At 36.6% G+C, this 25,558-nt stretch overlaps 1 protein-coding gene across 9 annotated transcripts in view; it reads right to left on the bottom strand.

Annotated features, from left to right (window-relative positions):
- Positions 1 to 25,558, bottom strand: part of LOC117328017 (ABC transporter F family member 4-like) — a 70,022-nt gene that overhangs the window by 31,273 nt on the left and 13,191 nt on the right. For 3 of the 9 annotated variants that reach the window (XR_004532783.1, XM_033885321.1, XM_033885325.1), the window contains exons 4-12: positions 23,405 to 23,597; positions 11,042 to 11,133; positions 7,952 to 9,271; positions 6,661 to 6,684; positions 5,038 to 5,050; positions 3,427 to 3,473; positions 2,966 to 3,022; positions 1,360 to 1,440; positions 708 to 898 (exon numbers count right to left, since the gene is read on the bottom strand). Coding sequence is in view for 8 of the 9 variants with exons in the window: in XM_033885321.1 (XP_033741212.1) it covers positions 708 to 898; positions 1,360 to 1,440; positions 2,966 to 3,022; positions 3,427 to 3,473; positions 5,038 to 5,050; positions 6,661 to 6,684; positions 7,952 to 8,924 (1,386 nt within the window). In the remaining variant the exon portion in view is untranslated. The remainder of the gene's footprint in view (positions 1 to 707; positions 899 to 1,359; positions 1,441 to 2,965; positions 3,023 to 3,426; positions 3,474 to 5,037; positions 5,051 to 6,660; positions 6,685 to 7,951; positions 9,272 to 11,041; positions 11,134 to 23,404; positions 23,598 to 25,558) is intronic. The other 6 variants (XM_033885326.1, XM_033885327.1, XM_033885324.1 and 3 more) reach the window with 6 other exon arrangements.

The following is a 25,558-nucleotide window of genomic DNA, read 5'->3' as shown; positions in this document are numbered from 1 at the left end:
CCCTTCCTTCCATCTTCAGGAGGTTAAGGCTTGGTCTCCACCTTACTAACCCCCTTCCTTCCCCCTTCAGGAGGTTTAGGCTTGGTCTCCATCTTACTTACCCCCTTCTTTCCCCCTTCAGGAGGTTTAGGCTTGGTCTCCACCTTACTTACCCCCTTCCTTCCCCTTCAGGGGGTTTAGGTTTGGTGTCCTCCTTACTAACCCCCTTCCTTCCCCTTCAGGGGGTTTAGGTTTGGTGTCCTCCTTACTTACCCCCTTCCTTCCCCTTCAGGAGGTTTAGGTTTGGTTTCCTTACTTACCCCCTTCCTTCCCCCTTCAGGAAGTATAGGTTTGGTCTCCACCTTACTTACCCCCTTCTTTCCCCCTTCAGGAGGTTTAGGTTTGGTGTCCTCCTTACTTACCCCCTTCTTTCCCCCTTCAGGAGGTTTAGGTTTGGTGTCCTCCTTACTTACCCCCTTCTTTCCCCCTTCAGGAAGTGTAGGTTTGGTGTCCTCCTTACTTACCCCCTTCCTTCCCCCTTCAGGAGGTTTAGGCTTGGTCTCCACCTTACTTACCCCCTTCCTTCCCCCTTCAGGAGGTTTAGGCTTGGTCTCCACCTTACTTACCCCCTTCCTTCCCCCTTCAGGAGGTTTAGGCTTGGTCTCCACCTTACTTACCCCCTTCCTTCCCCCTTCAGGAGGTTTAGGCTTGGTCTCCACCTTACTTACCCCCTTCCTTCCCCCTTCAGGAGGTTTAGGCTTGGTCTCCTCCTTATTGCCCACAGCTAGGCCAGCAGTATCAGGTATCTTATGTTCCACTTTCTGCTCAATTTTCTTGTCTTGTTTTTGTGTCCCAGTTTGCTCCACATTTTGCTCCTGTGGTCCAGTGGTCTTTGGTGACACTATTATAGGTTCTTCTGCTGCAAGTAAGCAAGTTATGTATGTATATAGTAAGGTAAAACATATATCATTATCATATGACATTACCGTCAATTTATAAAACTACCAGTATGTAAAATGTACTTACAATAATTGTTAAAAAAACCTTTTTATGTCAGAGCAAGAATTCTGTACAATACAATAAATTATTAATTCCTAATTAATTTACTGTCAGGGCTCAGTTATTCAAAGCCAAAATCATTAACAATTATTTTTTTCTAAATAAAGATTTTTTTTTGATTTCTGATATTGGGATTGTAATTTTCTATTCCATTACACATTTTTCACATTTTTGAAAGTATATATTATATGTATAAGTTTTGTGTTAACTTGCTGTTAAGTTTTAAATGTGACTTTATAGAACAACTAGGGCTATTTAATATTTCTAATTTGGAAGTGAAACTAAATCTGTGGAAATATATAGCCAGATACGTGTACATACCTAGAGGTAGCTGTCCTGTTTTTTGAGAGGCTGGCCTAGAGCTGGTCCTCGACACTGGTCGAGATGAACGAGGGGTAGCTACTACAAAAGTAAGTTGGTATGTTAACTTTTTTTAAAGATGGCAAAATGCAAATCAGTTAGTTTCTTAGAAATCTGCCTCCTATCAGATGTGACAAAGAAATCTTACCATCTGCCCTGGTTGTATCCTATCCACAGTTATCTCCTCTGGTTGTATCCTGTCCACAGAGTTATCTCCCCTGGTTATCATGTCTACAGTGTATATTTATCTCATTTAGATCCTTTCTACATAGTTATCTCCCCTGATGATGCAGTCTACAGTGTAGATTTATTTTATTTAGATCCTGTCTACAGAGTTATCTCCCCTGGTGATACAGTCTACAGTGTGGATTTATCTTATTTAGATTATGTCTACATAGTTATCTCCCCTGGTGACACAGTCTACAGTGTATATTTATCTTCCTGTAGATCGTTTCTACAGAGTTATCTTCCCTGATGATGCAGTCTACAGTGTATATTTATCTTATTTAGATTCTGTCTACAGAGTTATCTCCCCTGATGATGCAGTTTACAGTGTGGATTTATCTTATTTAGATTATGTCTACAGAGTTATCTTCCCTTGTGATGCAGTCTACAGTGTAGATTAACATTCATGTAGATTCTGTTGACAGAGTTATCTCCCCTGGTGATGCAGTCTACAGTGTATATTTATATTCATGTAGATTCTGTCTACAGAGTTATCTCCCCTGGTGATACAGTCTACAGTGTAGATTTATTTTATTTAGATCCTGTCTACAGAGTTATCTCCCCTGGTGATACAGTCTACAGTGTAGATTTATTTTATTTAGATTATGTCTACAGAGTTATCTCCCCTGGTGACACAGTCTACAGTGTAGATTTATCTTCCTGTAGATCGTTTCTACAGAGTTATCTCCCCTGGTGATACAGTCTACAGTGTAGATTTATTTTATTTAGATCCTGTCTACAGAGTTTTCTCCCCTTGTGATACAGTCTACAGTGTAGATTTATTTTATTTAGATCCTGTCTACAGAGTTATCTCCCCTGGTGATACAGTCTACAGTGTAGATTTATTTTATTTAGATTCTGTCTACAGAGTTTTCTCCCCTGGTGATACAGTCTACAGTATAGAATAATATTCATGTAGATTCTGTTGACAGAGTTATCTCCCCTTGTGATGTAGTCTACAGTGTAGATTTATCTTCCTGTAGATCCTGACTACAGAGTTATCTACCCTGGTGATGCACTCTACAGTGTAGATTTATCTTCATGTAGATCCTGTATACAGGGTTATCTCCTCTGTGACACAGTCTTGACACAATGTAGATTTACCTCCCAGTAGATTCTGTCTACAGTTATCTGCCCTGATTATCCTATCTAGATTTACCTTTATCAAATCTTCTAATCTTCTTGACAAGATTTCTGTCCTTAATATTCTACTGCAGAACATTAAAAAAATAAATCTTGTGCATAATTGCTCTCCTCTAAATGACCTACAAAATTTATGCATACAGCAGGAATAATATTAAATGCTGGGAATTTTATCGCCCAGGAAAATGTTCTAACATACCTGGAATTGGGGGTACATTGTCTTGAATCACAAATCCTTCTCCACTGGCCAAGGAACCTGTGCATTGAGGTTTATTTATAATTTTTTTTATTTTTTTATTTTTTTTTTTATCTCAATCATAATCAAATCCTATCAGACAGCTTTTTACTAAGCTACATGCTGGGCACATATGGTTACTTTATTCATGCTACCTAGAAACGATCATTTAAAAATAGAATATTGTATTGAAATCAGATATAAGATCAACGAGATGAGACAGTCATTGTCAGGAAAGAATGTAGTTATTAAATAAGTCACATACTGGTAAAAATGTCATAAGTAGACACAAGATATTTTTCCAATTCTGAGGATGATAGCATGACTTTGTATTAATTCAACCAGCTATCTTAATTAGCCCTCTGTTTTAAACATGAATGAGACCACTGAAAAACTATTTTATGGGTGGCAAAGGTCACACTCACCTGTGTACTGGGGTTGAAGTGGTTGTGCTACACCATCCACAGGTAAACTGAAAGTAATTAAACAAGTGTATGGTAATTCTGAAAAGTCAATTAACAAAAAATCCTTTGCATACAAAAATAAACTTATTATTAGTAAGCAAAAATCAAACTTGAAATAGATTAATATCAAAATAATGCCATTTTTATTAAAAACAAGAGGCCCATGGGGCCTGTATCGCTCACCTGGTTGGATTAGACAAAATGTCAAAATAATGTTCATGTTCATGTTCAATTCGTTTTATTTGTCAATCTCAAACAATGCTATATATGGTTATGGTGTGGGGATCCGAACTGCTTTAAAGAAATAACGAAGTCAAGACCTCAAGAATTGTTTTTAGAACATCCATTCATAACTTTATTACTAGTAGCGATTTAAAAAATTACCTCTATTTCCCCTATGGGCCCCACCCCTTTGGCCCCTCAGGGGTCAGAAACACCATTTATGCAAAATCTATTCCTCTTCCCCCAATGATGTTTCTGACCAAATTTGGTTCAAATCCATTCATAACTTTATGACTAGTAGCAATTTGAAGGAATTACCTCTTTTTCCCCTATGGGGCCCTGCCCCTTTGGCCCCTCAGGGGTCAGAGTCACCATTTATGCACAATCTGTTCCGCTTCCCCCAATGATGTTTTTGACCAAATTGTGTTCAAATCCATTCATAACTTTATGACTAGTAGCGATTTGAAGGAATTACTTCTTTTCCCCCTATGGGGCCCCGGCCATTTGGCCCGTCAGGGGTCAGAGTCACCATTTATGCAAAATCTGTTTCCCTTCCCCTAAGACTGTATCTGACCAAATTGGGTTCAAATCCATTCATAACTTTATGACTAGTAGCGATTTAAAGGAATTACCTCAATTTCCCCTATGGGGCCCCACCCCTTTGGCCCCCCCTGGGGTCAGAGTCACCAACTATGCAAAATCTGTTCACCTTCCCCAAAGGATGTTTCTGACCAAATTGGGTTCAAATCCATTCATAACTTTATGACTAGTAGCGATTTAAAGGAATTGCCTCAATTTCCCCTATTGGGCCCCGCCCCTCAGGCCCCTTGGGGGTCAGAGTCACCATTTATGCAAAAGCTGATCCCCTTCCGCCAAGGATGTTTCTGACCAAATTTGGTCAAAATCCAATAAGAACTTTAAATTTCTGCCTAGTAGCGATTTGAAGCAAATGTTGACGGATGACGGACGCCGCACCATGGCATAAGCTCACCGGACCTTCGGTCCAGGTGAGCTAAAAACCACGAACAAGACTTGTATATGTTAAGTGAAACAGTTCTTTTTCTATGAGAAAATAAACAATTTATTATGTAATAAGATTAGAAATTTCTAATACATAATGTAGATTGACATCAAGGGCAATAACTCTTTCACATCTGTGCAATAGGCCTGTTGTGTATGTTTGTCCAGGTATTTAATGACACACAAGTCTCAAATTTTATTTTATTTTAAGTTTTAAGAAAGTTTAAGGTTTAATCTGGTAATGTTGCTATAAACGTATCAGTATGTTGTGGTACTACCTAGAATACCGAGCATCAAACTCAAGATTTGATTTCATATTAGATCACTTACCTTGCTGTCTCACCTGTGGATAGATAAACAAAGTTTATTATACTAATAATTAATGGTTTAAATACAACAGAATTTCCAACAGGCAGGTAGGAATATATGGAGTCTATATTATACAATAATTGACCTGTTCAAGAGTTTCTTCTTCGAGGCTGCAGGCCGAGGTGAAGAAACTCTTGATCAGGTCCGTATAGTCTTGGTTACACCGAACACAAAAGGCAATAAATGTTTTGTGATATGGCCTACAAAAACAAATGAATAAAAAAAAATCCAAAGGTTCCTGACCAAATCATGTTTATACTAAAGTTTTCAAAGTCGGCATGCAGACTGACATTTGGCACTTTAATATGGCCGGAATAGTTTTGTTGCACCTGAAGTATTTTTTCGGGTGATCAACAAGTCTTTTTTCTTCAAAAAATCTTGTAATTACTCTTCGTTTATTGTAGCAAAATGTTGTGGTAACTTGTCTGCCATATTGTAAACAAAGTGATGCCAAACAATTGTTTGTTTCCAGCATTTTGATTGCCTGCATGCAATACAGTTGTCTAAAGTAACATGTCACGTGATTGGTGGCAAAGATTGCTGATCTGTTCGTGTTATAAATAGCAAGAACATGTCCGAAAAGCCTGGGCAATTTTCCACCTCAGCTATTTTTTGCACAAAAAGGTCTACTCACTGATAGATCCTTGTGAGGAAAACAGGAAAATGGTCAATGACAGTTAAGGAGATTAACACTCCAGCCATATTGCAAAACAAGACATCACATTATGTTACAATAACAGATGAGCAGCTTATACAGTGTTTATGTACTAGTATCAGTATATATACAGTGTTTATGTACCAGTATCAGTATATATACAGTATTTATGTACTAGTATCAGTATATATACAGTGTTTATGTACCAGTATCAGTATATATACAGTATTTATGTACTAGTATCAGTATATATACAGTGTTTATGTACTAGTATCAGTACATATACAGTGTTTAGTATCAATATTTATGTACTAGTATCAGTATATATACAGTATTTAGTATCAGTATTTATGTACTAGTATCAGTATATATACAGTGTTTATGTACTAGTATCAGTATATATACAGTGTTTATGTACTAGTATCAGTATATATACAGTGTTTATGTACTAGTATCAGTATATATACAGTGTTTATGTACTAGTATCAGTATATATACAGTGTTTATGTACTAGTTTCAGTATATATACAGTATTTATGTACTAGTATCAGTATATATACAGTATTTATGTACCAGTATCAATATATATACAGTATTTATGTACTAGTTTCAGTATATATACAGTATTTATGTACCAGTATCAGTATATATATATACAGTATTTATGTACTAGTTTCAGTATATATACAGTATTTATGTACCAGTATCAATATATATATATATACAGATATACAGAGTTTATGTACTAGTTTCAGTATATTTATACAGAGTTTATGTACTAGTATCAGTATATATACAGTATTTATGTACTAGTATCAGTATATATACAGTATTTATGTACCAGTATCAGTATATATATATATACAGAGTTTATGTACTATTATCAGTATATATACAGTTTTTATTTACCAATAGAATGAGTGTCTTACCATTGTTTGTATCCCCAGTGTCGTCTGGAATGATCAGGAGATGAAATATAAAGAAGATTAATTAATATATAAAGCTGTTACAATGTGTTAAAACACAGTTCTCCTCTGGTATTGGCCAATATTTCTGATGGAACTCCATAGTGTAAATTACTAGTTTTTGTCCCTTTAAAACCTTGATTTAATAATTTTGATTTATAGAAAATTATACCAAACATGAATTTCAGCAAACAACTCAAACAAATACGTCAGGATTAATATAATTAGGAACTGATGTTTATTACTTCAACATATTCTTCCAGACATGCGTGGCATGCAGATATAACTTACACATGATTGAATCTGAATGGGCAATTTAATATGTATCAATTTCAAATCTGGATTTAAATTGTGATGGTTAGCATTGTTATTTTTATTCAGTATAAACTTAATGTACCAGAAACAGTCAGAACACCACTGTAAATATCCTGAGCAGATCAATCATTAACACATTCATCTATAACCCCTTGAATTACTCCAATAAAAAAGAAATAAATCTTGATTTCTTGCAATACACAAACAAATTAACATGCGTTCATGCCTGTACACAAACACAATATTTAGGTGATTGGATTTCCTGCTACAATTTTGTTTAGGGGATGTGGACAAAGGACTAACTTTAAAGCTATAGGGAGGTGTTATGCTCAGGGAGAGTTCTAATCTGACAACACTATGCAAAACAAGCTGGAATAAAACTCAATCATGCTCAAAAATATTCATGCAGATTGGGAACTTGTTTGGTTGTATCCGGCATTAAACAAACATTTTTTATTTACACTCAAAACCAACAAGGTAAACATGATATGTACTTTATTCACTTGTACTTGTCTGGTACACATTAGGGGACGTCTACACCTGTATTTCAGATATCTAAAAACTATATAATAATACCTTTATAAACATGGACTGTGAAACATGAATTATTCACATAATTATATCAACATAACACCATTACCACTTATTTTCAGTTTAAAGATTTTTAGTTCATACCACTATATTAGTTCTTAAACCAAATACCCATATTTCAACATCTCCAACAAAACAGCTGGATCGCCAACAGAACAGCTAGAATGTAATGAATTAAGTGCAAAATGTTACTCTACAGATATGAATTATGAAGAAAAGGGAAAATGCTGATTCCTCCCAACTTTTCACATTTTTTTTACCAATTGGGGATTCTATGAAAGATTTGTTGCACGAGTTATTTCACATATGATGTACCAGACTGCCTACACATGTTGATCGAGTGACCTACCTTGCGCTGGCAACACAATGTCCTGTTCTACTAGGACAGAGGAAGCTATGCTGGCTACATCCTCTACATCTCCAGCAACCTTTGTTTCAATAGCAATCAAAGTCTCTGTATCTTTGACCTCAATCTCATGTGAAGACATCTGTATGTCTGCATTACTTTTTGCTGATGACTGTCTTGAAGAAAGTTTCACAGGAGTGGCTTCCCTTTTTGGTGACTTCCTGCCTGAAGACACCCTCTTGGCTGAAGACTGCCTACTTCCTCCCTTGGTTGGCGTGGTGACAGATCTCGGAGAGCCTTTGCCCCTACTTGAACTCCTTGTTTGAGGCAGGGATCCATCTGATGATTTTGCGACATTTTCTCCGGCAATAAGACTTATTTCAGTTGGAATTTTGACAGAATTTTCTCCATCAATATTGTTTCTATCAGTGTCTTGGTGGGAGTTGGTCTCTGACCCAGCCATGTTTGGGGCCTCCTCTGGTATGGGGCCTGCAATAAGGGTATTGATGTCAACTTTGATGGTAACAGGTTCTGTGGTGTCCTCACTGACCCCAGTGATACTGGACTCCACATCACCCCCATCATCAGCAACCGACAGCCTGTCTATACCAGGGCCTGCCGAGGAAAGTTTCTTGTCCTCCGAGAGTTGAGGATGTTCTAAAGGAGAAGCATTGTCCACCGCCACCTTGAGATCACACGAGAGAGATTGTTCAGGATATGGGGAGGGGGAGGAACTGTCATGCTGCTCAAACTGTGTAGATTTGTCATGCTGCATGGTTGGGAAAGGAGAGACAACAGATACAACACCATCACCATCCACAACATCTACACTACCATCCACACCACCATTACCCGCAGTATACAACATTTCTATGTCAGAGCCATCACTACCCTCTGACAGATGTTCTAACCCAACACCATTTTTATCATGCCCATCACCTTCCTCGTCCCGTGAGTGACCTTCACCTGGTTCCATCTCTGAGTGACCTTCACCTTGTTCCTTCAATAAGTGACTGTGTCCCTGCTCCGTTGAGTAATTGTCATCACCAAGGTTAGATGGGATGGAGACATCTGGGGCCTCGGATGTACCTGTGAGGTACGTCCCTACAGAACTACCTCTCCAACCTTGGTTAAGGTCACTTGGCTCCTCCTCAATGCTTCCTGTGATTGAGGATGGGCCCAAGCGCTGTGTCCTTGACCTCTGGGGTGATGCTGATCCAGTTCTAACAGAACCATCTTGTGGTGGTGACCTTCGTGTGACCTTGGCACTGATGGTTGGATGTGTACTGGTGCTCTGTTCATCATCCAACTCGCTACCATCAGCTGAAAAAAAGGTTATTAATGATTTCACAATGACAACATTTACATATATATATATAAAGATAAAATACATTAAATGCACTTTGTAAAAATGTCACAGGTAAACAATGGAGAGATTTCTGTTGATAAAGATTTTATATCAGACTGCCACAACACATTGATCGCCACGCCGTGATTATCCTTTTTCCTCATAGTAACAAAATTTGTATGGAATTTCATACAGAACATTCTCCACTCAAACATGACTTTTATTATGGTAAACTATGTTAGAAAAAGTGATTGATAATTAGTTATCTAACAATAACATATTTGTAAAATAACAACATATATAGATTTCAAAACCTTATAACCCTTACCTTAATATATGAGATAATTAGTTAAAACCTTATAACCCTTACCTTAATATATGAGATAATTAGTTAAAACCTTATAACCCTTACCTGATATATGAGATAATTATAGTTAAAACCTTATAACCCTTACCTGATATATGAGATAATTAGTTTTACACTAGTATAAAGGGTATTGAATCTCGTATGTATTGTAACTATACCAATATCATACAGATGGGTCGATCATTTGTCATGCAAGCAAAATGGTGATATTATCAATAATAATAATAATAATGTTCAATAAAAATGATATGGCACATTAACAATAAACATGCAAAAAACCTTCAGGAATGTAAATGTGACCTGACTCATGCTGTTGTACACAATCTATAGTCTCCTGAGAAGGTGTGTCTTAATTTAGTCAATTGTAATTTTGTAAAAGAAAAGCATTGACGATTCACTTATATGCATGTTACTTTGGTTATATAATAAATAGCCAAAGGCCTGTTTATATCTATAGGACTTGTTCAATAAACGTTACCTGCCAATTTACGTTAGATCCGCTATACGATAAACACTTCGAGAAACAGCATGGGCTAGTATTATAGCCTATAGAATGGTGCTGCTTCATCTAGTTAGCCTTTATAAAAGTGCATTGCTATTTTTAAACCCATCAGAGAGGATCTTTTCTAGTCAACATTTTTGGCACAATATTATAAGTTCAATGTAGTAGGCCTTGTGAGGGATATAGGATAGATTGTCACTGCTTATCAATGCAACTGGAACATTTTTTACCTGAGGTCCCGTACCTCATGGGTATTGGATGAATTTGGTTTCATGAAAATACAGATTGGAACAACATACTGATGTTAAAAAAGATAACGACAAACAAATTGCTTGTGTGATAGATCATTTACATAGACTGTACATTGTAAGTGTGCCTATCAGTTTAACATGTCTCTACTACATGACATTTTCTGGCAATTTCCGACATGGACATAACACAAGTAAGTAACATGTGAATAGGCGGAGTCGTGTATTGGCGCTAAACATGTAACTCAATTAAGGAGGTTTTCCTGTAAGTTAATAAAGTCAGTATCTATCTTTCTTTAATTATTTCTTATGAATGGCAAAATTCGTAAAACAGCTGAAATAAGAGATCTCACTTTTGGCTTGAGATGTAGATAGTAAAATTATATGGAATGTTATTTTTTGTCAGAACCTAACACTGTTTCTGGTTTATGGAATCAATCTTTTACTACCAACAGTAGTCCATCAGGATTTATACCATTTAACAGGACCCTAGTTCACCTCAGTTCATCAATACATCATTTCTATTGACCTTTTTATTGGGGTGAGATACTTAATTAATAGGTTGATTTGGTTAGGAGGAGGTTGATCGGGGTTAGGAGGGGGTCATGTGAGATATCGACTAACTTACCTATAGAAGGTTGTCTGTATGTGTTGAGAGACTTTAGTGAAGCTGTCAGTTTTCGTGCCGATAAGATGGACCTGGGTGTAGTAGTACCAGACCTACAACAAAAACAATACAAATCAAGTTTTTAAGTAGAGGTCATCCACATTATTACAATATTTCATTTCCTTGTTTCTACCAGTTGAATCCATTACTTTTCTTATAAAGTGTTTTTTTGTCTCTTTTTTTATATAACACTACATAAATTTGTTGGAAGTATTTATGTTTTGTTTTTACAAAATTTTCTAGCTGTCTTTCAATGTTTGTACATTCTACAGTACTACCATTGAGTGAAAATCACACTATATAACTATACACTAGCAAATGATTATATATATATATACTAGCGGAAAAATGAAACACAAGTTTATTTTCAATAGTTATCATTTTACATGATTCTTTAATGATGTGTTCATGGTGTGGGTTCTCGATTATTTCATCATTACTGAATACATTTTAATGATTTTTGTTGTCCTATCAGACGGTGTTTGTATGAATACCGTTAAAACAAGGCTACCCAACGCCATTTCCTGATCCAAATCAGTAGTGCGTGTGCCCACCCCTGGTATCAGTCGCTTCTCTTACTCTCCTTTATATTGACCCCATCAAGTTGTTTATAGCCCTTTGAGGGATATCATTCCACTGCTGAATAAGGGCCTGCGTGAGTTGAGAGATGTTATATGGGACGTTGAAGCGCTTCCTAAACCTACTATCTAGCTTGTCCCTCAAATGTTCAACTGAGGACCATGGACTCTTTGGTGGCCGATCAAGATCTGGGACATTGTTTTGAGCCAGAAAGTCACAACAAGCCCTAGTAACATATGGCCTCATGCTGTCCTGCTACAACATAAGTTAATGTGGCAGAACATGTGGTCTCAAGACCCAATCCCGATATCTTACTGCTGTAAGATTACTATGGATAACCACAAGTTGTTTTATCATGCCTTGCGATATCCCTGCCCATACCATAACGGACCTTCCTCCGAAATTATGTTGCTTTCAGAATATCGCTCATCACAATGTCAGCAGACTTGTTGTCGGCCATCTGACCTGTAAAACTTAAAGCGAGACTCATCTGTGAACAATTCATGTCTCCAATGGGCCAAACAAAACTGATTAATGGATGTGCAAGCTAGGAGCCACTGAATTCGATGTTGGCGTCGTCTCTGCTTAAGTGGCGGACCAACATAAGGACGTCTTGGTCTTAAATGAAACTCCTGCATCCTATTCTTAAATTCTTGGACACACTGGCCGACCATGAGTTCTGACAACTAGATGTGCCATCTCCGTCGCTGTCTGAAATTGGTTAAGTGGGTTTGAGAGACATATGTTGCTATCTTGACATTACGACATAATCCCACTATATATATATATATTCTCTCGGTACAACTACGACAGGAAATTCAAATCTATATCTTCGGATCACCTTCAGTAATTTCTTGTGTCAGGTTCTAGGTTGGAGACCACAACTGTTTCCATGGTGTAACCTGATAGGACTATATAGTCCCCAAGGGCAATATCCCATTAAACCACTGACTTCATTTATAATATAGTTACAGAAAATCAAGTCATATAAAATGGCTTTATAATAATTTCACTGCAATGGGAATAAGAAGGTATATACATATATATCTACATATGTCAGAAATGTAGAAGGAAAACATATTCTAATGTATTGGTCCCTCAAATTCAACATTTTTTTTTATATTTTCCACAAATACATGTACATGTATTATAATTTTAAACAATTTGCAAGACTGTACATGTAGAGGGTAGTCTATCTGTCATCAGCTCACAGGTAATTGTTTATTGACAATATTGATGTGGTGTGTATAGAAACAAGCCAATAATCAATTTCCTTATTCAAATTTCATCAATTTTAGTGCCACCTGATATTGAAATTATAGTAGGAAATCTATCAATCTAAATTCTCACCAGATATGCATGACAGTTATCCAATAATAATGTCTGCCAGTACATACAGCCTTCTCAACAAAAAGGTGATGAAATATACACCTAAAAAATAGGAACATTGTCTGGATTTAATGGTCCCTAAATGAGGTCTACAAGGCTATTTTCAGTTCATTATAACAGTGGGAATTGATTCTCATTATTACTTTATTTATCTCTCTACTGGGTCAATATTAGTCATACTCAACTAACTACACAGACAATGGGTAGACGCAGGAATACAAGAAAGACAACATTTCTGAGATATCATTAAAATCATTCCTCAGTTTTGAATTTCGATCATTCCTTTTCTGTTTACTTTTTGTGGAGAGGGTAAGCTGTGCTATTTTCCACAAATTGAATTTTTGTGTATTACTTTGTAATCAGATACCAAATTAACATCAGAATAAGAGGCCTTGGGTATTCAATTTATATCAACAGATTTCCCCTTATCTAATTCTATACATAACTATTATGTCAATGTAATTTACATTACAAACACAATATAGTCATCTTCTCCACAAAACTACAAGGTAAATGACATGATGTAAGAATTTATGGTTTTGTGGAGGAAGATAATTAATATATCACAATTTTGAGCAAATTAGACAACCTGCCATTTAAGAGAAGAAAAAGCACCATCATGGCCTGCAGCTTGCAGACATTTATAATACCATTACTGTAATTGGCTCTGTCTTCTGGAGAAAGTATTCTTGTGTCACCAGTAATGATGTCATCTGATTGGAAGGACATGCTTTCACTGTAACATTGGCAATGTCACAGGGCTTCTTTAGCATATCTTACATGGGGTTACAAAGGAAGTACAGTGAGTGTTAACACACAGAGGAAATCACAAAACACATCATACACATTGCCTTTCAAGCTTGAGAGTGTTCTTTGATATATATTTTATCCTTGTCTACCTCTCATTTGGGAAAGATTGTATATTTTGATAATTTCTAAATGTCATCATATTGCAAAATAGGTAAATCACTAACAGTCATTTTGACAGACATTTTTTAAAACCTATTAACTGTAATATCCAGACGAGCGGTCAGTAAGACTTTTCTAGCACCAGAGGAGGCTATAGAAAAGGATTTCAGTCTGGTAGCCAAGACATCACAAAGTCAAACATACAACGATCACAGACCTTTTAAAGAATTCATTGACAAGTATTTCTCTGTAAAATGCCACAAAGACATATGATTCTAGTGACGGGCTGTCAGCTCAGTACAATGCTCCACCTAGCATGTGTATTACTTTCTAGTTTTGTGTATTTTGTTTGATATACATTTAAATCCTCTGTACTATTGTCACCTACCCAATCTCCAAAACAGAATAAGAAATTAATTTTACAAAATAGAACCCCACACTGCTACTATTCATATGTTCCTGACTTATATCCAAAACACAAGTCTGGTACTATTAAAATCCCTGTTAAAACTAACGTTTGTAATGGTAATAGTTAGGTCTGTATGGAGTCTGGTTATAATTCTGTAAGGACAAATTTAATGGGTTTATCCTAAATACACCAATAATCTGTACTAATTACCACACCATATCTGTCTGAACTAGAATACTGACAAGTCATCAAAGGTCACACTGTGTTACTATAATCCCCAATTCATACAGTCAGAAGCCATCTGATTATTTATGACTCAAGTTAAGTAATGTACATATATGGACCTTCAAGTCTAACACTGTTCACTACCACTGTGAACTAAATCTGATAATAAATAGAACACTTTTATAGTCTGCAGGGTCTTGGCCTATTACAAGACATGGCGGCCATGTTGGATAATTATGGCATCATGATGTTCCACCCCATTCATATATTCACCCAAATGTAACACTATAGTTTGCATTTTCAGTATCTATGATTTTGACTGTAATATCTAGAGAGAACTTAACTTCATCTTAATTGTTTGAGCATAAGACTATATACATGTAGTAACCTGGAGGTAAAGGATTCAAGGATGCTGGTGAGCTAAAAACCATTCCCATCAACAGATTCTCTTAATTCCTATATATAATTGTTAATAAATCAACAGGAATCTGCACCACTGACCAGGCTATAGTTATCAACACAATGGTAAACAATAGGCACACTGAAACATCATACAGTCCCATTACTGACTCAGCTGTCATATTGACCGTTAGCGTGGAAACTGACTTTATTCTAATGGAACCAAAGCTATATTCATCAGACTATTTGTGGTCTTTTTATTTTTGTCTTATATTATATGGCTGCAGTTTGTCCTTGGTAAAAAATACAGCACAGCTGAACTTATATACACTCACTTACAAAATGTTTTAAGAAGATTACCAAACAGAGTTCATATACAGCATATACCATCAACACAGTCTTAAGAGTCCCATCAGCCATTTAATCTTCAATAACAGCTAAATACACCCCAGGCACAAAGTAATGTGCTGTCTCAGGACACCAAAGTCAGATATAATATTAATCAAAACATAACCTGGTCAAATTGGCAGTATAAGGTGTCATACCTGTTCCAGACATCATACAGGCTTTATTCAGTCAGTTACAGTATAAGATGTCATACCTGTTCCAGACATCATACAGGCTGTATTCAGTCAGTTACAATAAAAGATGTCATACCTGTTCCAGACATCATACAGGCTATATTCAGTCAGTTACAATATAAGGTGTCATACCTGTTCCAGACATCATACAGGCTGTATTCAGTCAGTTACAGTATAAGATGGCATACCTGTTCTAGACATCATACAGGCTTTATTCAGTCAGTTACAGTATAAGATGTCATACCTGTTCCAGACATCATACAGGCTGTATTCAGTCAGTTACAGTATAAGGTGTCATACCTGTTCCAGACATCATACAGGCTGTATTCAGTCAGTTACAGTATAAGGTGTCATACCTGTTCCAGACATCATACAGGCTTTATTCAGTCAGTTACAGTATAAGATGTCATACCTGTTCCAGACATCATACAGGCTGTATTCAGTCAGTTACAATATAAGATGTCATACCTGTTCCAGACATCATACAGGCTGTATTCAGTCAGTTACAATATAAGATGCCATACCTGTTCCAGACATCGTACAAGCTGTATTCAGTCAGTTACAGTATAAGGTGTCATACCTGTTCCAGACATCATACAGGCTGTATTCAGTCAGTTACAATATAAGGTGTCATACCTGTTCCAGACATCATACAGGCTGTATTCAGCCAGTTACAGTATAAAATGTCATACCTGCTCCAGGCACTAATTGTAATTAGCCTGTTACAATATAAGGTATCACACCTGTTCCAAATATCAGGCTTTATAATCAGCTGGTTATAGCTAGATACATCACACTGTAAATTGTGGATTAGGTCATGCAAGCATGCTACTGGCCCAATATACATAATTCTGGGCCTCTAAGTTAATAAGAAGATTTTAACACATCTGATGCCTTTGACATTGAAACAAGAGATCCCAGAGGGATCTTGGCGCCCACCATTGAATGATCTTTATAGGTTCCATGTCAGATTGATCTTTTCTCTACTTTTCCCTTCCTCTAAGTCTTATAATACTAATCTGTGTATATTCAGAAACAGCCCTCTAGTACTTTTCAAACAAGGGGAACCTATATATAAAATTTAAGATTTAGCGATAATGGCTGTCTGTCGGCCATGTTGTTTTCCGATTGGTCCCAAAATGCAATACCAGGGACCATGGGGAACCTACATATGAAATTTGAGAAAAATCCCTTCAGTACCTTCTGTACAATAGCGATAACAAACTTCAATTTTCAAAATACAAGATGGCTGCCTGTCAGCCAGGTTGTTTTCTGACTGGTCTCAAAATCCAATATGCATAACTAGGCACAGAGGGCAACCTACAAATGAAATTCAGAAAGATCCTTTCAGCAATTTCTGATAAATAGCGATAACAATCTTCAATTGTCAAAATCCAAGATGGCTGCCTGTCGGCCATGTTGTTTTTCGATTGGTCTCAAAATGCAATATGCATAACTACGCACTGAGGGAAACCTACATATGAAATTTGAGAAAGATCCCTTCAGTACTTTCTGAGAAATAGCGATAACAAACTTCAATTGTCAAAATCCAAGATGGCTGCCTGTCGGCCATGTTGTTTTCCGATTGGTCTCAAAATGCAATATGCATAACTAGGCACCGAGGGAAACCTACATATGAAATTTCAGAAAGATCCCTTCATAAGTTTCTGAGAAATAGCGATAACAAACTTCAATTGTCAAAATCCAAGATGGCTGCCTGTCGGCCATGTTGTTTTCCGATTAGTCTCAAAATGCAATATGCATAACTAGGCACTGAGGGGAACCTACATATGAAATTTGAGAAAGATCCCTTCATTAGTTTTTGAGAAATAGCGATAACAAACTTCAATTGTCAAAATCCAAGATGGCTGCCTATCGGCCATGTTGTTTTCCAATTGGTCTCAAAATGCAATATGCCTAACTAGGCACCAAGAGGAACCTTTATATGAAATTTGAGAAAGATCCCTTTAGTGCTTTCTCAGAAATAGCGATAACAAACTTCAATCGCAAAATCCAAGATGGCTGCCTGTCGGCCATGTTGTTTTCCAATTGGTCTCAAAATGCAATATGCCTAACTAGGCACCAAGAGGAACCTTTATATGAAATTTGAGAAAGATCCCTTTAGTGCTTTCTCAGAAATAGCGATAACAAACTTCAATTGTCAAAATCCAAGATGGCTGCCTGTCGGCCATGTTGTTTTCCGATTAGTCTCAAAATTCAATTTGCATCAGTAGGCACTGAGGGGGACCTACATATGAAATTTCAGAAAGATCCCCTTATTAGTTTCTGAGAAATAGCGATAACAAACTTCAATTATCAAAATCCAAGATGGCTGCCTGTCGGCCATGTTGTTTTCAGATTGGTCTCAAAATGCAATATGCATAACAAGGCACCAAGGGGAACCTACATATGAAATTTCAGAAAGATCCCCTCAATAGTTTCTGAGAAATAGCGATAACAAACTTCAATTGTCAAAATCCAAGATGGCTGCCTGTCGGCCATGTTGTTTTCCGATTGGTCTCAAAATGCAATATGCATAACTAGGCACCAAGGGAAACCTACATATGAAATTTCAGAAAGATCCCCTCAATAGTTTCTGAGAAATAGCGATAACAAACTTCAATTGTCAAAATCCAAGATGGCTGCCTGTCGGCCATGTTGTTTTCAGATTGGTCTCAAAATGCAATATGCATAACTAGGCACCAAGGGGAACCTAAATATGAAATTTGAGAAAGATCCCTTCAGTACTTTCTGAGAAATAGCGATAACAAGAATTGTTTACGGACGGAGGGACGGACGGACGACGGACCACGGACGCAGGGCGATTTGAATAGCCCACCATCTGATGATGGTGGGCTAAAAAGGTCAAAGTCATTCATTTGAGCAGTTTTAATAGTCCTTTATCCCAGCATACTAATTGCCCAATATCAAGACTCTGAGCCTCTTGGGTATTAAGAAAATGCCATTTAAATGTTTCAATATATTTGGCTCTTGTGACCTTAAAAATAGGTCAACATCATCCATAAGAATAAATTGGTAGCCCTTCATCCCTACATACTACTGCACATGGTCCAATTTCATGACTCCGGGGCTCTCATATATGGTAAATGACAAGAAATCAATTTTAACATATTTGAACCCTGTACCCTGTAACATTGAAAGTAGGTCATGGTCATTCATTTGAGGAAATTTGTTGGCCCTTAAATTCATACCAGCATGCTACTAACCCAATATCATGACTCCGGGCCTCTTGGTTATTGAGAAGAAGTCAAAAACATACACACCACACAGATGCCAGATAAAAAATTGATCGCAAATTTACATATCTCAATTGTTATATAGCTCCTGGTATTGGTGTTCCTTGACAAATACCCAAGAACTAAGTACATGGCACTGTTTGTCAAAGAATTTATCATGTGTACACTGTGTGACAGGCAAGGAATCAGACAAACTTTTAAATCAAAAGTAAATGGGAGTTAGAGCCAACGTCGGTGAGGTTATGTATTATGTATTAACGAGTCGACACAGTGAAAAATAGATCAGGTATAGTTGAATTGTTGTATTAGTGGAATTCTGAGTTCTTATTTTGGGTCCTGCTAGACTGGATACCCGAAAGTAAGCAAGGTAACTGAAGTAAAGAAACAGGGTCAATTACAACAGGCAAAGTGGACCTCCAGGGTTCATTTATTATTGTTGACTAGTTTTGCCAGTACAGTAGGCTTCATCAGGACAAAGCAGAGAAAATGTGTACCCCCTATGTACCCCTAAAGCACTATTCTTTTAAATTCTTAGTTATGTGATATGTAAAAGAACTTTCTAATTCATAACATCCATCAAACTCATCCCTGTTTCTACCTCCCTCAGGACTTATTTCATAAATCTTATACATCTAGGAGTATTCTATATGGCGACTTGTGCAGTATGAGTATTAAATGTATTTTCATGCTACTAAGCCTTTATTTTGAAGGTGTACTGCAATGACTCCTCTATGTTTGTTCTGTCATATAATACATATTTGTAAAGAAAACAGCTTAAACCATTTTATCATATGATTAATCAATATTTCATGACATAAAAGGCAATGTATATTCAAACTTTTTAAAATTGTTTGAAAATGAAATCTTTTTCAATACCTATCGCTTCCAGGCCGTGATCGATGAGAAATCGAAAAGGTTGGATGACTTTATCAATACCTGCCAGCCTCGATAATACTGGCAAAGTGTTATAGATCGGCGTTAGAAAACTAATCACTCTAGCCATTATTGTCGTCTACAATCCTATTTACTGATAAGGCACAGGCCATGTATCAAATGTCAGGAACAGGTATGCAGTGGGTGGTTGACAGGTATTTCTATAAGAGCAGGTGTTACCTGTGTAAGTACCAGGTAAACCAACAAACTCTATAGGTAAGAATAGCTCTACTTACTCAAAGTTACTTTGTTCTTGTATCTTGTATCATCTTACGTTATCCAGTGATAAAAACTAAACCAAATACATTTTTTATAAAAAGACTGGTGACTGGGATTGGATCTAAAAAAGAACTAGTAAGTACAAATGTAGTTTGGATCCATAAGACACTGGGGCCCTTACAATGAATCACTAATCTGGCAATTTCAGATCAAGGTTAAACAAAATTAACTTCATAATTAATCATCTTAATTGGGACATCCCAAAACAGTGGTAATGATTGGGAATGACAACATACACTCACCTTAAAACTGGGTATGGTAATGTCAACCTCAGTCCTTAGAAAAACTGTCCATAATATAGAAATATGCTCGTGTCCTATACTGTACCTATGTAGAACTTCGGCCATTTTTACTGATACCTATCTGATATAAAGTGTTTAGGACAGGGGAATGAACTTCGGCCATTTTTACTGATACCTATCTGATATAAAGTGTTTAGGACAGGTGATTGAACTTCAGCCATTTTTACTGATACCTGTCTGATATAAAGTGTTTAGGACAGGAGAATGAACTTCAGCCATTTTTACTGATACCTGTCTGATATAAAGTGTTTAGGACAGGAGAATGAACTTCGGCCATTTTTACTGATACCTGTCTGATATAAAGTGTTTAGGACATGAGAATGAGTTACAAAGTAATTAAGTTATTGTGACTGCTCTAGCAATTTAAGGTCAACATTTTGCCATCTTTCAAATCAAGGAACTGTATTAAGGACGCCATGATGGAGCCCACCATGTTTTATACAGTGCCTGTAATTTGACCTAACAATTCACTGTATTAAATTGTTTTAGCACAACACTATTTACTCTACATATCCCACATATAACCTGGTTGTCTCTGGTTGGGTTTATCGCCCAATGAACAGTCAGGGTCATTTTGAGGCAGGGTCTCCTTGTAGTAGTTGGTGTCTATCTCAATAACAACATAGGGCTGAGGTTATGAACATCATTGCTGAATTAACTGACAGAGCTATCATAGAAGGTATGTGTTAAATATTGCTTAAAATAATACTGGTGAATTGATCTAGTTGAAGATCCTTGACCATTACCGAAAGAGCCACTGAATACGAGCCTTACAAGTATTGTGTACCCTTAATATTGGCTCTACATATCTCTCTTCATTGTCGTATACCTGATCACCTAGCTTACTTATAAAAGATGTAGGATTTCCTCAGCTGTCAATCAATAGATCCTTATCTCACTAACCTTACAGTGTAGGTATTAAAACATAAAACAGACATAAAACAGGTAGATATTGAGCACTATTAAACATCTGACTGTCATATTAAAAGGCCTGCAATATTTATGACCCTGTACAAAGTGTATATAGCTTTGTTATTCAACTCAAAATAACTTTTTTTATTTCTCTTAACAGCAACACAATTAATTATGAAACAATATCTCCAAATTATTCCTAGCATGTGATATATGATGATGCAAAATATTTTGACAAACTGTTGTCTGAAAACATTTGCCTGTACAGGCAAGTTTAATACTTTTCAATATCAAACATGTATTAAATTCATGGACATTCCTACATGTATATTATCTCTGTAATGAATCTCAGTCTCTAACATATACATGTAGCAGACAAGATCACTTTCCTACAAGTTGACATCATGTTCAAGAAGCAAACAAACCTGTTTCTATTATCTACATTTAATAATACCAGGTACTGATTCATCATTTCTTTGAATTATTTTATATACATTGTCGATTAAATGTACTGGTTTGGGATGGTGCCTTTTTCGCTCATTTTGGGAAGAACATTCATTAATTTGGTGAATTGAGACAGAAACTGCAAACTTTGGGACTTTGGCTACTTGCTGTCCTTTTGCAACATAAGGTTACTGTGACGTTATCTCCAATAAGCCAAATGAAACCAATTAGGTGTGTGTGCAAGCAACCACTGCATTGGACTTGTCTCTGCGTAAGTGTTGGACCAACAAAGGGACGTAGTGGCCTTAAATGAAACTCCTGTAATCGATTCCTAACTGTTCTTGGACACATTGGCGGACCATGAGTGCCGACAACTTGATGTGCCATTTCCATCAAACTCCAAAATCAGTTATGGAGGTGCGAGAGACATGCCTCTATCTTGATGTCGAGACATAATGGGCGGGCATCCACACCTGGGACGGTCACCCAACCTCCCGGTGACTCTGAGACTCCCAACTAAACAGGATATTGTTGTCTCAGGAACACCATATTGCTGGGCTACAAGACGATGGAAATGCCCCTGCATTATCGGAGCAATGGCCCTATCCCTACCGACTTCACTCAATTGGTGCATTTTGCTGTACAATCTCCTCAAAAAGAAATGTTGTGTAACTGATGTGTACTGTTCCAATGTTCAATTTGTAATGATTAACCAGCACATATGGTACAAGAGTACCTTGTAATGCAATTTCTTGAAAAAACTGCCAAAAGCATGTAGCGTCAAGCGGGGTCACATTCAACTGAATTTTAACTGAAGAAAATTTTCACGGTGAACGGAAGTAGCTTAGTGTGAAATTTAATTGAATTTAGACCACATGTCTAAAAGTTATTTGAGAAAAACCGAACGTGCCTTTTTTTTTGCAAGTACATGAGTCACCTGATTTTAAAGATATAACTTTATCATCAATGCAGGTACACTTTGAAATACAAAATTTAAATCTCTATTTAGCTCAAACTGACTGGCAGCCAACTATCCGCCCTTCCTTCTAACCTATCAACATTACCTCAGCTGTCACTTCCTCACCTGCCTATATGTAAAGGTGACGTAGCAGAGAGAACTGCACAAACCAAACATTATATACATACATTCATTTCAACATTAAAAAGTAGGTAGGAAGATTATAAAATCACTTTCAATTTAATGACTATTTAATCTACATTTAATGTCAAATTCAACCATGTTATACATTATATCATACTTACTGACAGGTTAAACATTACACCATACTTACTGATCACCTTATACATTACATCAAACTTATCGACCCTCCCTATTAAGGTAGGGGACTTGTGATTTTGGACTCTAAATTTAGACATTAAATCTTTTTTATTGTTTTTAATTTCAAAAACGTTACAAGCTTAACAGATAGATCACTTAACATGTGGTGAAAGCACTGATCTGTCAGGAAGAGGTCTACAAATGTAGTTTTTTTCTGAGACTGGAAATTTTAGACATGGGCATGTGGAAATGCCAAGAATTCAGTAAGTAGGTTGGATGGATACAAGTTCCACAATACCAATTGAATTCTCTAGAAAAACAGCAGACATCTTCGGCAGTTTGATCTCCTGATTTAAACCCATATTTCACAAAATTCAGCGATTTTTGAAATTTTATAGGAGGTGATTAGGAGAAAAGGAAAACTCACGCTGGTGATCCAGGTCTAGTTGAACCACGAGAACTCGGCCTGGTAAACTTGTTCTGCGTTAGATTTGTCTATTATTGGTGCCCCTTCTGTAGTAGAGTAAGACATCGGCCACCTGTTGTCCTGAAGACCCTGGAGAAGGGCCCGTAACTCCATTGTCTCTCGGCTCCGTGGAAGATACGTGGCACCATGATGACTATTGTGAGCAGAAAGAAAATCATACATCATTTATGTTGTGATGGTAAATGTCTTACAATCTGAATGAGTTATTACAAATGGTTATGAATTCATTTCAGCAGTGGAATATTGTCTAATGTCATTACAGACAAGGTAATACATGTACAATTTTGGTTTCACTGTAATCAAAGGTATAATTTGTATTGCCTGTTGATCCACCACCTGAAAAGTGAGTAGAATGTGTAATTATCAATTTGAAATTACATAAAATCATTTTGTAAAGATTTAATCAATAACATAAATGTCTGTGACTTAACTCGCCATCCTATAATTCCTTTATTTCCTAAGAGTCCACTTAGTACATGTTTTATAAACCATATACAACATGTATATGAAAACTTTGAAATGCTTTCATCAGGAATAAGTTACTGATACAATTTATTGTTCAAATTGATACAGACAGTCTACTGTATCATATCCACTTCTACTGATCACCAATGATATGTTCTTTTAGACAGTTTTTTGTGTGAGACAAAAATGACCAAATCTTCTTTGTAATCAAATTAGATACCTATGGAAAATTGAACATTGTGATGGACAGAGCCACAATATACAATGACATCAATTTGAAATGGATTACAATTCTTCAAAATTTTATTTAACTTAGAGAAAACTTTATTTCCTTTGAATCAATAACTGTCATCAGTGTTAAACGAGCCAACAGATTATACAATTTCACACCAAACTGATGAATCTCATTCCAAACATGTGCATACTTTTTACTCCTTGTGAGATGTTCAAATATCTTTTTTTGTGTGATAGAAATGGTGTACAATCTATTACCTACCATAATGTTCTGATAGTATACTCATGGCTTGTTCATCATGTAAATATATTACCTACTGGTCTCGGTCTAAGTCAACAAATCTATTCCATGGACTGGGAGTTAATCAAACACTTGAAAGAAATCGTGGAACATGTACCAAGGTAGTATACTATAAGTCATAAGGATAGAAGCCATATATATATATATATATACTGGTACTCAAGCTAACAAAGAAAAATCTTCAGCCTTGTGGTAAAAAATCAATGTCTGCAATACAATGTTCATTACGGTTCAAATAATTAAAGTCAACACCCGGTACCGGAGAAAAGAGTATGCTGGTCCTTTATATGTGAACACCTTGGTCAAAGAGCAATTGGAGGTTATAGGGTATATAACACCTCTATACTGTACAGTAGAGGTTAGGGAATATAACACCTCTATACTGTACAGTAGAGGTTAGGGTATATAACACCTCTATACTGTACAGTAGAGGTTAGGGTATATTACACCTCTATACTGTACAGTAGAGGTTAGGGAAATAACACCTCCATACTGGACAGTAGAGGTTAGGGTACATAACACCTCTATACTGTACAGTAGAGGTTAGGGTATATAACACCTCTATACTGTACAGTAGAGGTTAGGGTATATTACACCTCTATACTGTACAGTAGAGGTTAGGGTATATTACACCTCTATACTGTACAGTAGAGGTTAGGGTATATTACACCTCTATACTGTACAGTAGAGGTTAGGGTATATAACACCTCTATACTGTACAGTAGAGGTTAGGGTATATTACACCTCTATACCGTAGAGTAGAGGTTAGGGTATATAACACCTCTATACTGTACAGTAGAGGTTAGGATATATTACACCTCTATACTGTACAGTAGAGGTTAGGGTATATTACACCTCTATACTGTACAGTAGAGGTTAGGGTATATAACACCTCTATACTGTACAGTAGAGGTTAGGGTATATAACACCTCTATACTGTACAGTAGAGGTTAGGGTGTATTACACCACTATACTGTACAGTAGAGGTTAGGGTGTATTACACCTCTATACTGTACAGTAGAGGTTAGGGTATATTACACCTCTGTACTGTACAGTAGAGGTTAGGGTGTATTACACCTCTATACTGTACAGTA

The sequence above is a fragment of the Pecten maximus genome, chromosome 5 (genome assembly GCF_902652985.1).
Source record: "Pecten maximus chromosome 5, xPecMax1.1, whole genome shotgun sequence".
Classification (NCBI taxonomy): Eukaryota; Metazoa; Mollusca; class Bivalvia; order Pectinida; family Pectinidae; genus Pecten; species Pecten maximus.
The sequence above is the reverse complement of the archived record's forward strand: the minus strand, read 5'-3'. Positions and strand labels throughout refer to the sequence as shown.